The sequence below is a fragment of the Syzygium oleosum genome, unplaced genomic scaffold, assembly GCF_021117445.2.
Source record: "Syzygium oleosum isolate NSW1041296 unplaced genomic scaffold, Sole_v2.1 Sole_v2.52, whole genome shotgun sequence".
Lineage (NCBI taxonomy): Eukaryota > Viridiplantae > Streptophyta > Magnoliopsida > Myrtales > Myrtaceae > Syzygium > Syzygium oleosum.
In genome coordinates this window covers 711228-728037 of record NW_026607536.1, presented here as the reverse complement: position 1 = coordinate 728037, position 16810 = coordinate 711228, and the positions used below count along the sequence as shown (strand labels likewise).

The following is a 16810-nucleotide window of genomic DNA, read 5'->3' as shown; positions in this document are numbered from 1 at the left end:
GAGCTTCAAAATGAAGAGAGAGATGTTTTGTAGGAGAGAATATATCCTCATATTACTATTTATGTGTTAATGTTGATAGATCATTGGAATGTGTTGGATAGGTAATAATCTACGGATAACAAGTGGTGAAAGAATATAACAAATGGCTTCCATATCGTTTCAAAAATGAAAGCATGTCCAACCTTTCAAACAGTGCTAGCACCGTCGCATTGCTTAAATTAATTAACATCAAAGTAGTGTCTTGTCAAGCATGACCCGTTTTGGAGGGTTATTAGATTTAACCGTCGAGTCAGGTATACGAAACCCGTCTAACAACATTATATATATATATATACTTTTCCAGCGCCGTCTTGGCGCATGTCGGGAGCCGATTAGTTAGGCAAAAGCACCTTCTATCACGTAAGTAATCTAATCCTGCGCCTTTTCACGTTAATCATTAACGAAAAATCATAATTAAGGATGTTATTGAATCCACTGTCCGGACGCTCTGCCTTACGTGTCTCTTCCACGCCTGGGACTCTGTACCTCAGCACAAGGACGAACCCACCCACCTTCTTCTGCTTCTTCATCTTCCTCCATCGGCGAGAACGCAGAGAGAAGAATCGTTGCACCTCCTCCGTGCGCGGTGGTTCTCCATGTCTACTTTCTTGACCGGCGCCGCTCTTTCGAATCCTAACCCGAACAAGTCGTACGAGGTATGGCCCATCTCATCTCTTCGCTTGGTAGAGCTCATTGTGGGGTTGTGATTGTCGTCGTCGAGCGACTTGGCGCGGTGGGTGCTTTTCGATTTTGGGTTTTGAGGGATTGTCGTTTTGTTCAATGCCCAGGTTGTCCAACCTCCGAATGACTCTGTTTCGAGCCTGAGCTTCAGCCCCAAGGCCAACCTCTTAGTTGCCACTTCCTGGGACAACCAGGTATTTGTCTCTCTTGTTTCCTTTTGTTTTTTCTGTTCCTGAATTTGACTCTCTGATGAGGTGTGCCTGCATTTATCCCGTGTTTTTTCAGTTCTTGCTATTCTTGTTAGGTGCGTGATTCTAATTAAAAAGCTACATGTCGTTCTAGAATGGGAATTTGACTGTTGTACGATCATGGTTGTGTTGCCAGAAATTGAGATTTTGAGTGGGTTAAGACTGTATACGGCGCCGTTTTTCGATTCTCATGGAGTACTCTTATTCTAGATTCGACATAATCGATTGAGTTTGTATGTTACCTATCATGAAGAGTATGTTATGAGAATGGCAGTACTGATGCCTTCTTTTGGCCCTTTGGAAATTGTTTTTTCATGTTTTGTAGGTCAGGTGCTGGGAGATTGTGCGGAGTGGAACAAGCGTTGGCACTGCCCCAAAGGCATCCATATCCCATGAGCAGCCAGTGAGAGATTGGCTTATGTTATCTATATAATAAGCTCTATATGAATGGCTAGAGAACCGTCGACTGTAATTCATTCTATTAACCCTAAATTTGTGCAAGTTCGTATCGTTGCCAAGTTGTACTGAGAAAGAGAGAATTTCTGGAACAATGTTTTCAGGTGTATTATGTGGTGTGCTTCGTAAGAAGTGAACGTAGAACATGTAATGTGCTAACCATAGAATCACAGCCACTCAATTAACAGTCAAATTGTGTATTCCATTAGGTAATTTCTCTTTTGCGTTAATTTAGTTGGGATATGCTTAGAGTAAACATCTATGTAATCTAATTTTTTGCTGCCTCGGAAATTTGACTGAAGGAGTTAACCTCTATTCTCGACCTCTCTAATACTGTGCGAAGTAAGAGTTGTGTATACTGTGTCCAAGGTTAGATAATATAGGGTTTCCTATCTACTGTGCTGTTATAGCTGATTCCTCCATGCCTTTTTTCAATTTATTTACATAGCAACTTTTATCCGCCTTTCCACTTATTTAACTGTTGCAAACCTCTTATGAAGGTGTTGTGCTCAACATGGAAGGATGATGGAACAACTGTCTTTTCTGGTGGTTGTGACAAGCAAGTCAAAATGTGGCCGTTGATGTCAGGTGGCCAATCAATGACTGTTGCCATGCATGATGCACCAATAAAAGAGATCTCATGGATACCTGAAATGAACCTATTAGTTACTGGAAGTTGGGACAAGACATTGAGGTAATTATCCACTGTCTTTTTCACCTAAATAATATTTGATGCATGAATGCAGCATTTGGTAGCCCTGAAGCAGCAAATGTTAGAATAGGGAAAATTTACTTGCTCTCAACTGTTAGCATGACTAATCGATGTTGAAATTATGCACAATTCTGTTGCTCATCTGAATATCCAGGAATGATGGTTTATAAGTGCATACTGAACTGGTTGCATGAACAACGTCTCCATTACAATTGTGGCTAGTCGACATGTTTCTTTCACAATAAATGTCACTTATGCAAGTTAGGCAACACTTATGGGTAACAGAAGCTAGAAGTCAGCGACCTAAGGCTGCTGAGGTTCTAGTAGCATTCCGAAACGCCAAATCACCCACATATTTGTATTGTGAGACTGTAGACTTTGCCTCTTTCCTAGTTGCTGCCTCTTGATCTGTCTTGCTTTTAAATGACCCTGATCCAAACAGATGTACTGGGCATATTACGTAGAGATGAATGCTTTAAGATCACATCTATTTATCTTTCAATAATAAGTTGCTCTCATGTTCAAAGGTTTATTGGTTGCCATGAAAAAGAATTTCTTGATTTGCTGTTATTTTTTTTGCCTTCATACTTCAGATATTGGGATACGAGACAAGCCAATCCAGTTCATATTCAACAATTGCCTGAACGTTGTTATGCTCTTACTGTGAGACATCCCCTCATGGTTGTTGGTACTGCGGATAGGAATCTGATAGTCTACAACTTGCAAAGTCCTCAGGTCTTTTTCTCATTATATTCAGTTTATATTACCATAAATGACATGGAATAGTGTCCTATTTCATTCATGCTATCTCTTCAATATTTTGACGTTGCAGTTAAGTAATAATATGCATGACCTGGAAGATTTAGGATGTTTGCCTGTCTAGACAATTGATGGCAGTGTTTCTTTACTTGTTATGCAATGTGTTTTTGATCGTCTATCATGGATACTTATTAGTAAATCCTTTACGAAACGCGTGGATAGCCTGAAGGGCTACATTCTGCAAATGAAGTTGGAGATAGCTCCATTCTTACGGTAAAATGTACTGTCATTTTTTTTGCTTTTGCATGGATTTGCAAGTTTTACTGTGTCATTGCTGGTCTTCATTGGTCTATTCTACTGCTTCGTCTTTCTCATACCTTTTTATTTTCAAGCATCTCACGTGGTTTTGCATAAATATTTGGATTCTTGTTTTCCATTTCCTGAATTGGTTTTGCTAGTTACCTTTGTAGATTCTTACGTATTCTGTGGACTTTCATAGACTGAATTCAAGAGAATCAGTTCCCCGCTTAAATATCAGACCAGGTGTCTTGCTACCTTCCCCGATCAACAAGGCTTTCTGGTAAGTGATGGCTTGTCATACAATTTGTTGCAGTTTTAACTCTTTGGTTCTTTCTACATATTTTGTTAAGCTTTTGCTTCTTTGACATTTATATAGGTTGGCTCTATTGAAGGAAGGGTTGGGGTACATCATCTAGATGATTCACAACAAAGCAAGAATTTCACCTTCAAATGCCACAGAGAGGGCAGTGAGATATACTCAGTCAACTCATTGAACTTCCATCCTGTAAGATTTTCTTTGGAAGATAATTAGCGTTGCAAATTTTTAATGTTCCTTAATTGTTTCATCTTCTATTCACTGTAGAGGCATCAAAATTATCTTTTCAAATGGGAGTGATTTGTAGTTGAAAGTATACTTTTTAACAAGTAATAAAGGAATTCTACTAACAACCCTAAAAAAATGAGTTGATAAGGATGCCACTAGTCCGAATGAATATGTTTAGTCAAAAGATAGAAGATAAAAACGAAGCGAATGTCTTTTGCTGTTGATATGATGCCCTCTGTTGGAGAGAACAGCAGATAATCGGTCAAGGCCATGGTTGGAATAGTGGACTAACGGTGTGGGCTTGGGGTGAAAGACTTTCTTATCCTTTGTCCTCGAGAATTCTCAGTAAAGCTAATCTGAAATGCCAGTTACAAATCCCTTATCATCTCTGGAAGACCTCTCCCAGAGCGTTCAATTTTGTCTTATTTATTGCTGATCCTTTTCTTTAAAAGTTGAGATCTAGCGGAACCTTCCAGTGCTCAAGTTTCTGTCCATATAAGTTTTTTTATGAATTTCTAAAGAATAGATATATGCATGGTTTCAGATACATCACACCTTTGCAACTGCTGGTTCTGATGGCGCCTTCAATTTTTGGGACAAGGATAGCAAACAGAGACTGAAGGTTTTACACTGTTCTACATATTCACTTTTGGAGTTTCTTTTCATTTCATGAAGATTTCCAGTAGCTGTGTGTGCAACATAGTATATGGATCAATAATTACTTAATAAACCACCAAAGCTCAAATAGCTTAATCAGTTAGCTGCTTACGAGATCATGGCTTTGAGGTCACTTGGTAGTGCTTCAACAAGAATTTAGCTAGGTGGCTGAACCTTAAAATATATGATGCCCACTAGCTGGGTGTTACATTGCAATTGGAGTACTGGGACAGATAATCATGCCTTTATCTATGAAATGAAAGTAACATATATGGTTCATGCAGTTGTTAAAGCAGTTAGAACGGCTGTGACATATAGATTTAGCAATTTTTTTTTTTGTGGAGGCTTTCCGTACTGTTGATTGTTGTCTTGTATGATTTTGTAACTGTCTATATTGGCTGCAAATCTAAGAAAATTGCCATAAATGTTATCCCAGTCAAGACCTTGTAGGCAATAATCTGGTTGTTTCCTGTGGTTCATCTGAAGAAGTGTCTCAGCTTTAACTCCTGGTCAACCCAAATTTAACTGTTTGGGATAGTTTGTAGTATGCAGTAGTTACTAGATGCAACTAACAAAAGTTCATTTTGTATCAGCTTGTGTCGGCATGCACATTACGCACTTTGTTGTGCTGTGGCTTCTGCTTGCTGTTATGATTGAGAGTGGTTCACAATTGGGAAATTCATGTTAGAACTTCTGTATTTGCTGGAATTTAGGTTCTCTCTGTCGATCATAACTTCTTGGTTCCTTTTGTAGTGGAGAATGGAGTTAGCGGCTTATGGTATACTATTTATTTGTCTTGGAGACTTAAAATGTACCGTGATCTCCTTTTGTATTTTCTCTGGACAGGTTCTGAGGTTACTGGATTAATCTTATGTACTTGATTTAGTCTCACCTTTAACACTGAACTAAATGTTGTGTGCACTTTTTTCACATGTATGGTCTAATGGCAAGCTAGTTATCAGGGCATTTACTTTGTTAAAAATGATGTCTCGTTATAATTTCCTTTTCCATTTGTTTCCTAATTTCAGGCAATGTTAAGGTGCAGTCAGCCCATTCCCTGCAGTACCTTCAATAATGATGGGTCTATTTATGCATACTCGGTATGCTTTACCGCCCATTTTATCCAGCACCTGTACATGTTTTGGGTTCAAAAGAATCAAAACACTAAATCTATTGTCTTAGGTTCCCAGACTGCGCTCACCACCCATAAAAAGAAAACAGAATAGAAAATCGTAAAAAGTAGTGATGGAAAAAGCATGAAAACAACTTCATGTACACGATTGGTTAGAATCTAATTGTGCATTATTGACTTCATATCCTAGTGCTACAACACCGCATATTTAGCAAAAATTAGGTGAAAAAACAAACACATTTTATCGTTGAGTGTTTGCGAGACGAGGGAAAAAGAATTATTATGAAAGAGAGTGCAGAAACAAAAGAGACAATCGACTTGTGTGTTAAATATGCTTGTACTTCTTGAACTCATTAATGCCGTGCTACCATGTATGACATATAGCTGGGTTAGTCAAAAGCATGTGGTTTAGTTTAGTGTGACTTCATACTGTCCGGTGGATTTTGCCAATATTTAACTGCAGTAGTTCCTTTTGTGTCCGCGGAGGCATGTATCCGTGTCTGCATGAGTTGGCATGGCCAAACTATGGGGATCCAAAAAGAAAAACAGTTACATGTGTTTGTGTGATTGAATTGGCGTCTATAAATTTGGGAGGCCAAACTGCTTCTGCTTCTTTTCTAGTGAAGTGAATACCGCAGTGCCCATTGACCGACTCCTAAGTTTTACATTTGAATGCTATAGGTGTGCTATGATTGGAGTAAGGGTGCAGAGAACCATAATCCTGCAACAGCCAAAACTTACATTTTCCTGCATTTACCACAGGTATTTTTTTAATTTACCACTTTTTCAAAATAATTTGTCTCAAAATGTGGATGAATTTTGCACCAATGTCGAGGACGTGTCACAAGATTTTGATTTTTCAGGAATCTGAGGTTAAAGGCAAACCACGACTAGGGACTTCTGGAAGAAAATGAGTCCTTATTTCTAGTCGCAAAGCCCCATAGAGTCATATTTCCAGTTGGAATAGTCATATTTCCTGTTGGAAGGACGAGGGATCCGTCCGTGCGTGTATAGACATTCCGCTCCTTCTCCCAAAAAATTTAGCAGTTGACCCGTTTTTTGGCCGAAGTCAAGGTTTTCTTTGGATGGTACATGGAGTTACAACTTATATGTATGTAAATCATGTTGCATCTGTCCAGTTATTATAGATGGGAGTCCCCTAGATGGATTTTGTGAAACATATTTTGGTGATCAGTTTTGACTTGTCTTTTCTTTGTATCCACGAGACTACGGAAATCGCATGTAAAGAGATTTTACTAGTCAATCCTTCTCCCTATGTCGAGACTCTCTTTGAACCAAGTGGCGCCTCAATATCAGTCGATCCCAGCTTGACAGAGATTGTAGTGAGAAGGCGAAGTTATGGTTCATGCAGAATGCCGAGTAAATACACCTTTTTTGTCTGCATAATATGATTTTTGTGGCTCAGTTGCAACTCGCGGTGGTAGTCGTGGTTAAGCTTTCTCTCTTCTTCCACACGTTGCCCATCCTGAAGATGTCTTAAGTCCTCGTTTCAAAAGATATAGAAATCAAGTACACAATAGATGAGGTCTTGGTTCGGTTCCTCCTGTCTAGTAGAAATTATTCTAGCTGATTTTATTCAATCTTAAAAATTATGAACAGGAACAACTGACTTAATGATTCTTTCTGACCTCAAAAAAAAGCGAAAATGCTGACATCCATTACTAGAAATGCAATGAAGATAAGAATGAGCAGATTGCAGAAGACAGATGTATTTATTTCTCTTACAATGATACATGATAATTATAGACCGGTTGTGCTACCACAATCCTTTCGTTTTCTAGCACCTGTTGTTTACACAATGGCAATTGATGATCCTATAGAACTACAAGCATAGAGCAAGTTTAATATGAACGATAGGCTGGACAAGAAAACGGATTAAAACAAGAGAAACAAAACACATAAAAGGAAAAGAAAAGGAAGACCATATGCACAAATTTTATAGTTCAGTTAAAACTACAAAAAGGGCCTTTCATATGAGACTCTTCATGTGATTGATGGACTTCAATAGGGATCATCTGGGACCAGATAATTCTTCCGGGCGCTGGTGGGAAGTAGAGTCAGCGACGATCCATTCGGTGTGCGGGTTGTGAGTGTGGCTGAAGTCGTGGCGGAACATTTCGTCTTTTTGCCACTCCTCCCATCTCTCTGCCAAACCTTCGCCTTCAAGCATTCTGACCACTTCGGACATTTTAGGTCTTTCCATAGGGTTGCTTTGTGTACATAAGAGAGCAACTTGGATCAATTGTTTGACCTCGTCATCAGCGTACTCACTTTGGAGATCGGCATCAACCAGAATCGGCAATTTGTCATCGTCTAGAAGCCCTTTGACCTGAAAGTTAAAGGTCCAGAAATTAGTTAAGCAGAAGAGAGGTGATTATAGGCTGGAGAGCTCCTTCGGTGACCTAGAAACGTAAAAAGCAGTTAAGCAGAGTAACTAGAAAAGGTTACCAGAAGAATGAAGAGAACTAGCTTCCTTGCAGATTGGCTAGGCCAACCCATTAACATAAGAACATAGATCCACAATAGAGACAGAATGCACACAATTGATTGACAAGTGCAGAATAAGAAATTTCAGAGAGGTATGCATACCCAATCAAGCAGCATGACATCATCATCATTCGCTAGCCGAGCAAGATCAAATGCCCTCTGTCCAGTTATCAGTTCTAGAAGCATGACCCCATAGCCAAAGACATCCGTCTTCTCTGAAGACTTTCCTGTCGAGAGGTACTCCGGAGCTATATGCCCGATTGTGCCACGTACGGCTGTGGTAACATGAGTATCTTTGTAGTCCATGAGTTTAGCCAAACCAAAATCTCCAACAACCGCTTCGTATTCGTCATCCAATAGTATATTAGCAGCTTTAACATCACGGTGTATAATCTTGGGGTCACAATGGTCGTGCAAATAAGCCAGCCCCCTTGCAGCTCCCAATGAAATACGCTGCCGTTTTGGCCAGTCAAGTGGGGATTGATTCTCCTGGCGCTCTGTAGGGATATTATTTAACAATCAGGAATAAAATGATGATCTTAGACTCAGTATCTCCTTCAACTCATAGTAGCAAGATGACAGAACCCAGCATATGATTATGATAGGAATAGTTTGCCAAAAACAATCAAGAGAAAGGCATGTTACAGTGATTAGTGGAAAGAGTAAAAAATCCAGTTAGCAAGCTGTACCTCTCAAACGGGAAGCTACACTTCCATTTGACATGAATGGATAGACCAGCAAACGCTCAGTGGGTGTCATGCAAAAACCACGTAGACGGAGCAAATTCCGATGCACGGCCATACTGATTAATTCCACTTCTGTTTGAAACTGCAATTCTCCACCTTGAGTACGCTCCTCTTTAAGTCTCTTCACTGCTACTAGTGACCCATCAGCTAAACGTCCTTTATAAACTTTACCAAAACCCCCTCTGCCCAATATATTTTTATTACTAAAATTATCTGTTGCAACTTGCAGTTCACGGAGGGAAAATCTTTTGAGCTGTCCCAAATGAACTTCAGGATCCTCCTCAGCTGCAAGAGATTTAGAGGTTAAAATGCATCCAAAGAATAACTCATGCTGGCCAAATTCATAAATTCACCAGTTTGGGGTGCTTCATAGTCACTTTCTAGCTTTGAACATGACTTTTACCTTTTAGCTTTATCGTTTTGTTGTATGTTTTATTGTTTTTGCAGAGTTATTGTATTTTTAGTGTTAGAAGTCAAAACTTCTGAAATTAATTTTTCTACGACTCTGCTAAAAAAAGAAAGAAGCATAGACAAAAGAAGTGTCATAATTTTTCATTCAAACACTTCAAAGGGAATTTTGCTATTTTCAAATTTGTTTTTGCACAAAAACCAAAAGTGCAAGCAAATATCAGAAGAAGGTTCTGTTTCAAGCTTTTACAAATTGCCGTTTAACTGAAGCTATTGATGCCAATGGGTTGCTATGTCAAAAGCAAAAACAGAGAAAACAAAAGTTGGGGAAAAGGCCCCCCATGACAGGCCCTGCTGAAGAATTGTAGGCATGTGTGAGAGAAGCTAGCCAGCTAAAACAGACAAAACGGAATAAATACAACTAAAAGATATAGGATGAGCCACTGACCAGGCACATCAAAGAAATGATCCTGTGGCTTTCTCTTCCGCCACCACGCTAGCGCGATTGCTGGAGCTGCAAATAGCAGAGCAGCACCAGCAGCAACTCCCCCAGCAATAGCTCCAGTTGTGCTACCTGCTTCAATGGCATTTGACAATAATTAATATGATAATTACAAGTTACTTTCGAAGCATGTAGAGCCTTGATAACTTCTAAATGAATGCGCATGTTCCCTGCACTGGAAAGATTACTGTAGGCTATAATCCTACATAAATGGACAATAGTTATGGGAGAAGCCTGAGCTAAAAGTGGAGAAAACAGGTAAAATGTGCTTCAAGCCAAGAATTAACACACTCTAAGGCTAAGACATGCATAAAACTGGCAACACGAAGGTGAAAGTAAAAACATAAGGATCTCAAACAAAGAGGGCAGTATAAGGAAAAATGATACTAACAGCATACCTGAAGGAGAAGATCGAGGAGTTGGAGAAACAGGAGGCGGTGGAGGTGTTGGTGGAGTCACAAGTTCGTTACCAGCAAAACTGAAGAAATATGCGACAGTTAGCATCTCAATGATAACGACCATCAAGAAATTAATGGAAAGTGTTAATACTTTATCAAACCTGATAGGAGTAAATAGTGTAAAAGAGCCATTGACTGGAATAATTCCTGTTAGCTTGTTATTTGAAAGATCACTGCATTTTACAGGGAAAATAGGAATGTTGCCTCATCATTACTATCCGCGCCTTCCACATAAAACACAGCACCAACAAGAATTTTCAAAAGAATAAGCAAAGTACTCACAGGACTTGCAGTGTCATAATAGTAGTTAGCGACATGGGAATGGTTCCTGAGAGGCTGTTATTGTTTAGACGCCTACAAAACAGAATTTTTCTTTGTTCAGTTGTGATGGACAAAAAAAACATTGTGATGGAAGTCCAGCAGTAAAGATGAGTAAAAGTAAGACATAATCGTCTAGTAACTACAGCACACAACTACTTCCCAAAGACATGCTTCATGTATATCAAAAGGCAAGCAAAGACTATCAAAGTATTACATGCAGAGCTCCAACAATTTTTTAGCATTTTGTTCTAATAGATTAGCAGCTTTCAAGATAGACAACTAGTTTCACATGAAAAGGCTTCAATAAGTTTTCAGTCTCTTATTTCTTCTAACAGGGTCCCTGCAGACAGACCAGTTGTTGGCCAGAGCAACAAATTGTACAAGCAAATAATTGAAAGGGCAAAACAAGAAAAAGCAACTGATGAAGAAGAGGAATATTATATTTTTAGAAATTATTGCTCTCCAGCAGTAGAAGTCCTACCTTCTAACCATAAAAATCAAGATGATTGGATGAATCTATATATCTATGGCACGATTACCCATCATTTTGGAAACTAAAAGAGCTAGAGAACCAGTTTCAGGTCTTTTCGGAGATAACGGTGAACATAAACATACCAATAGTCACCACAAACTAAAACAGTTAGAGAAATATAACATCACGTCCCAAACAGGACTACAAAAATCCTATAACATTCACCAATTACATATTGCATGAGAAAAGTTAGAATGCAATTTTTCATGCTCCAGCTTGTTCTAGCAGCATCATTAGCATGGGCTGCCACACTAAAATCTCTGAAAAAGAAAAAGGGAAGACTTTTTGTGTGTGCTCTTATGTCATGTAACATCCAGTCAGGTCACAAGCAGCCAGTCTTTTAAACGTCGTTTTACCCTTTGAGGTTCATTATGTAGCCATGCACCACCTACTGATGTGAAAGACCTCTATGTAGCATAACCCAAAACCACTTTCGTGGTTGCACTGATTAGCCCTGCAGCTCCACAACTAACGTAATTTAGAGAGCAAACCATTTGTTCTATTGAACTTTTCTAAATTCATGAAACTTGAGTAAGCTTCAGAGTTGTTGGATCCTTTCCTTTTTCATTTCCTACCTCTCTACTCAATTATTTCCAAATCCCCTTCGTTTGGAATTATGAAAAAGCATTTCCTATATGGTTTTAACAAAAAATGAATTCTTGGAAGATTTCTTCATTTTGCCTTTTTTTAATGCATCTTTCAGCACTTCTAAATATGGGATGCAGATTACACCACGCTGTCCCACAGGAGCTCCCCCATGACCCATTAACTTTGTCAACAGCATTCAATCAACTATAGAATATAACTATACATCTTATATAAGCACTGCAGCTAACAAAACCAGGTGTAGGATCAGTGCAGGAATGAGAAACATGGGATGCAGATTACACCACGCTGTCCCACAGGAGTTCCCCCATGACCCATTAACTTTGTCAACAGCATTCAATCGACCATGGAATGTAACTATACATCTTATATGAGCACTGCAGGTAACAAAACCAAGGTTTAGGATCAGCGCAAGAATGAGAAACATAGCCTTCGCAGTGCATTGAGCTCTGTTGTTCCAATCCCAGTAAACATACTTTTAGCTACATAAGTCCCCAGCTAATGAAAGATGAAATGCAATTACAATGTATAATAATTTTAGCTTTAGATGTCCCAATCTAATTTATATGTGCCTTCCATCTACCCTCTGATTTAATCCGCTTACTCTCTAAAGTTACGGTATCTTAAATAGAAGTCAGTTCTATATTCTACATCAGGATCCGAATAATCTAGATTTAGACATCTTATACCCTATAATTTTCTCATCATGTCAAATTGTAACTCAAGCAATTGTACATCCTATCATTTAGTTAAAATAATCAATGTCATCATATTTGAGGAAGATGCTTAAAAAAACCTTACAAAACATTTTTACTGAGTGAGTTCATCCCCATTATTCTAATAGAGTTCATCAAACCATAATAAAGACATCAATAAAAAAAAGTCCGACAAGGATTAGACTTAATTAACTAAAAAGGTGTTGTTGATATGCTCAAGAAGCACGAGACCTCACAATTCGCCATTTGAACCTAGAAGTTGTACAACTCCAAATGCGAAACATGTATAACTCTTACTCAGGACATCAGGGATAAATGCTAATATAAAAATACCATTCTTGAATTTTAACTGTGGAAAAGTTGCACGTTCTTTAGACACAATAATTTAGAATTAAAAAATGCATGACATATTTTATACTCATCACATTTACATGCCAGTACTTTCCCCCTCCTGAATGAACATTTTCCTAGTTGCCATTTATGGGTAACTATAGTCGAACACACAAGCAACTTCAGATGTTTAGATAAAGTGCTCAAGGCATGAATTCTTCTTTTGATATAAGTAAGACGGGCAACAAGAAAGATAAGAATCTAATTCAAGACCAATTTGAACTTGGTAAGGGTGGACAACCACTAGGTCAAGCCCTTGTTCCTACACATGAATTATATAGCTTTTAGAAATCTTGACAAAACTGGAACCATTTGTGGCCACTTAAGACCCCGGTGTAAATTAAGACTTAGTAAAACTTCAGAAGGTAAAGTCTCATAAGAGCATGCTCTTGGAATGTACTGTTTGCAATTTACAGGCTGGAGGTCTATTTGTCTAGGTTGCAAGAAGGTGCTTACAAAACTTAAACAGAAAATCTGGACTTTGTTTTACCACATCCATAATAATGTGGCATGGATAAATGCTTAATCACAGACTTACGATCCAATTTAATGCAATGAATCTTTACTAATTAATTCCAGCACATGATCCTGAATCATCACAGACACGTTATTCGTCATGAATGAACCCTTTAGAGGATACAAAACACATAAGTAAAGAAGCAAGATGCACCAGAATTTCTGTTAATAACGCTACGAATTGAGCTTAAGGATTTTCTCATACAGGAAACGGAGCTTTCCGAGCTTTCCCAATGTCACTGGAATGGTACCAGCTAAGCCGTTCAGGTAAAGATCCAAGCTCACTAAATCTGTCAGATTCCCAAGCTCTTCTGGAATTTTCCCAGTTATGTTGTTACTATACAGTTCCCTGACATTAAAGAATCATATTTAGTCCATTGCTATGGTGAAGCAAAATGCTGGAAGCATATCTTACATTTAAAAGTAGTAACAGTTAAACTCTGCTAGCAAAGAACAGCTAAGAGTGGAGAGAAATTCTTTTTAAAACCTATGAGAAATAAGACTATCCTAGCTTCTCATGAAGATTAAAGCAACCACCTTGATGAGTAAGCTAAACAAATTATCCACCGAACAAATTCACGTGAGATTGGCAAGTTCCCTGAAGCATCTGAAAAGTTACATAACCAAAAAACGCAACAAGCCAATAGATGAAGCAGCAAATTTTCTAATGATGAGCTATCGACCAAGTTTCGAACTTCTATATCGAAGCATCTGCATTTCTAAAAGTATCAAATTTAAGTGCAACAGAGAGAATATTTATGGATAAGGCCCTCATCCAGTAAGGCTGAGTCAGCATGTCATCTGACTAGCGTTCACTATTTCCATAAACAACTATGAAAACGAACTCCAGAAATAATATCACGGTCTCACAAACTCCTAAAGGTCCATACTTGGGATATGCAGCAAGCCCTCCAACAGGTTCTGTAAACCTACCAATAATTCAGGAGCAAAACCAGTAAGGAAGTAGGAGTCATTTCTTGAACCCTAGCCTTCCTCAAGGAACTGAAGACATATGCTAAGTTCAATACCGATAGCGACGGTAGAGGCACAGGTGTTGATGCTACACCTCTATTAAGAACAATAAAAGTATATGGAGGCTTTATAGAAGCAGCACAACCATCATTAGCAGCTACGACTATAACTCCACTGATACCAACAGAAGTGCATGAAAGCATAGAACAAGCAGCAAATTAGATACATTATCAAGTGAAAGATGTGTATCCAGCAATCAGTGACTCGAAGCTAATCGCGAAAGGCCAAAAAGCATGGTTCATTCATGATGAATAACCAAGGACACTTCTTTTTAAAGTATGGGACTTACAAGTACTGCAAATTTGGGAGCTGGCCGAGCTGTGGAACCAACTGACCAGAAAGATTTGCATTCCCAAGATCACTAAGACGGTATGCAAGCTCACAGTTAGAGAAAAATATAAAATCTCAACGCAACAAAGTGGCAACTGAGCAAGTGAATGTGCTTACACTCGGGTCACACTGTTATCACTATTGCATGTCACATGGAACCATGTGCATGGGTTGACCAGGGTAGGGTCCCAACTCTGCAAAACATTGCCTGGATCAGCTAAGTTCGTCTTTAAGGCATTCAAAGCATCACCTGTTTTACAAGAATGGGCAATCATTAGTGGCTGGTCGTAAGGGTCGATGAAACCAGAGAGGGAGAGTGAATTAGAAAACATAGAATCACCAATAACTTAATGCACTCAAAATACCTTGCCCTATGTTAGGGCTTACTCAGTGACTATGCACAAGAGTTCCCTTCCATTGTGGGTTAACCTATTTCATTGCCTCCGGCATTTAAAAAGTTAAAGGGGAAGAGACATGTGAATCTTAACCCTCTCTTCTCTAAGCTGCAGCAGAAACCTCACTATATCTGAAGCTCATTGGAAGTAAGCTTCAATATAGTCCAATCAATACTGTTCACAAGTAAGCTATCCAGCTCCAGGAAGTCCTCACTCAACCAAGTTCAATACGACATATGTGTCAGATCTTTCTGCCCCAAACAGAACCGACAGTTTGTTTACTCGTTCAGAATCCTTTAATTCAAAGCAACATCATTGGTAATCAAGGACATGAACACAGTTGTCTAAATGATCATGCAAAGAACCATAGCTCAAGAAGATAGGAAATGCTGCCGATTATACCAAGGCTGTTGGAAAAACTCAAACGGTACATCTGCCAAACAGCACACAAACCTCAGATATCCAAATGCCATGAATAACGTGAGACAGGCAATTGTCCTAGTAAGGCCCTGTCTACCCAGGCAACGAATCAAACCTCGCATCATCGTTTGGGTAAGTCTAGGTCTAGCTGTAAAGTTGCCATCAACTTGTCGAAGCATAAGTAGTGGAACAAGAGAGAGATACTGTTAACTTAAAGGTGCCTATTCCTCATAGTCTACGCTTGAGCAAAAATGATGAGACTTTGTGATTGATGATTGTATGCAAACCAAGCGGTTGTTTGAGCCCAATCTTCAGTCAGGATATTGTCCAGCAGCAATCGCTATTTATCAAACGAACAATTTCTTGGAACAGCAAAAATATGAACTACTTAGTTCCCAAATCGAAAGTTTTTTTGAAGACAACCCAATTCAGGGAAAACACAACCTGATGTCCGCTACTATAGAAATTCAATCAAAGAATCATCCAAGAATAGAAAGATGAACAAGGGGGCACCCACCTTCAGCATTACCACGGGCTCTGGGCAAAAAATGAGACGCCAAAACAAACCAAAGAAAAGCAAAGATCGCTCGCTCCATTATTGCCATTTCAAGTCAACAACAGAAACTCCGAGCTTCACAGATTCATAAGCCCCAATCTTGCCAACAAAAGATTCACCCGCAACACAAAACGACCCTGCTCGGACCCTGAATCGCCCCAATCCAAGAACCCCACCAGGAAATCCGAAGCATCTCACACGTTGACCCGATGGGGTGAGCCGAGCGGAGACCCGTGGAGCGGCGAGACGACAAGACTTCTTAGCCGTTACTCCACAAGACCATCATCAATCTTGATTCAAAACCAAGAACCGCAGTTGGTGTCGGAACCGATGCAAGAACGGAACTCTTTTGTCCGTTTCTCCAAAGGGCAAGAGGGGAGAAGCAAGATGCAAGAGAGTGATACCCAAGAATACCATGAATTCGATCACCCAGTCGCGTTTATTTCTTTTTCTTTTTCTTTTCTTTTCTTTTTTTTCCCTGGTCGTTGCAGGTGAGGTAGAGGAAGGCTCAGTCAAAGAAACTCTCCCTAGTCATTCCCTTCTCTCTCTACATTCTGTGAATTCTTTATCTTTTTCGCCCCTTTTTTTGTTGGGAGCTTGTTCGTTTTTCAAACTTTCCACATGTCGCATATTTTTTTTTCTTTGGGAGGAAATCGTAGAGAGAGAGAGAGAGAGAGAGAGAGAGAGAAAGAACAAAAGAGAGGGAGAGCAGTAATCGGGTCAAAGGCGCACGCCCCAACTGTCCCCACCGAAAACTCTCTGCTTTTCTTCTTTCTTTTTTGCCATTCATTCAAAGGAACTGTGGAGGAAACCGAGTGTGTTGAATGTTCCTGCACGTCATAAATG

At 39.3% G+C, this 16810-nt stretch overlaps 2 protein-coding genes across 3 annotated transcripts; one reads left to right on the top strand and one right to left on the bottom strand.

Moving 5' to 3' along the window:
- Positions 1 to 440: 440 nt before the first annotated feature.
- LOC115679673 (protein RAE1-like) lies at positions 441 to 6804 on the top strand. 2 transcript variants are annotated; one of them, XM_030603328.2, is made up of 11 exons: positions 448 to 695; positions 828 to 914; positions 1294 to 1371; positions 1925 to 2118; positions 2730 to 2871; positions 3395 to 3475; positions 3572 to 3700; positions 4284 to 4361; positions 5425 to 5496; positions 6210 to 6290; positions 6392 to 6804. In XM_030603328.2, exons 1-11 carry the CDS (start codon positions 636 to 638, stop codon positions 6440 to 6442), a joined length of 1053 nt encoding a protein of 350 aa, XP_030459188.1. In that variant the 5' UTR covers positions 448 to 635; the 3' UTR covers positions 6443 to 6804. The 2 variants fall into 2 exon arrangements, with proteins under 2 accessions (XP_056163359.1, XP_030459188.1); XM_056307384.1 differs by lacking the exon at positions 5425 to 5496 and having other exon boundaries at positions 441 to 695; positions 6377 to 6804.
- A 438-nt stretch (positions 6805 to 7242) lies between these two features.
- Positions 7243 to 16594, bottom strand: LOC115679672 (BRASSINOSTEROID INSENSITIVE 1-associated receptor kinase 1). The gene is made up of 11 exons (XM_030603327.2): positions 15926 to 16594; positions 14711 to 14843; positions 14553 to 14624; positions 13437 to 13580; positions 10433 to 10504; positions 10252 to 10323; positions 10091 to 10170; positions 9639 to 9764; positions 8726 to 9067; positions 8139 to 8533; positions 7243 to 7878 (listed from the first exon to the last, which is right to left on the bottom strand). Exons 1-11 carry the CDS (start codon positions 16011 to 16013, stop codon positions 7561 to 7563), a joined length of 1842 nt encoding a protein of 613 aa, XP_030459187.1. The 5' UTR covers positions 16014 to 16594; the 3' UTR covers positions 7243 to 7560.
- Positions 16595 to 16810: the final 216 nt, after the last annotated feature.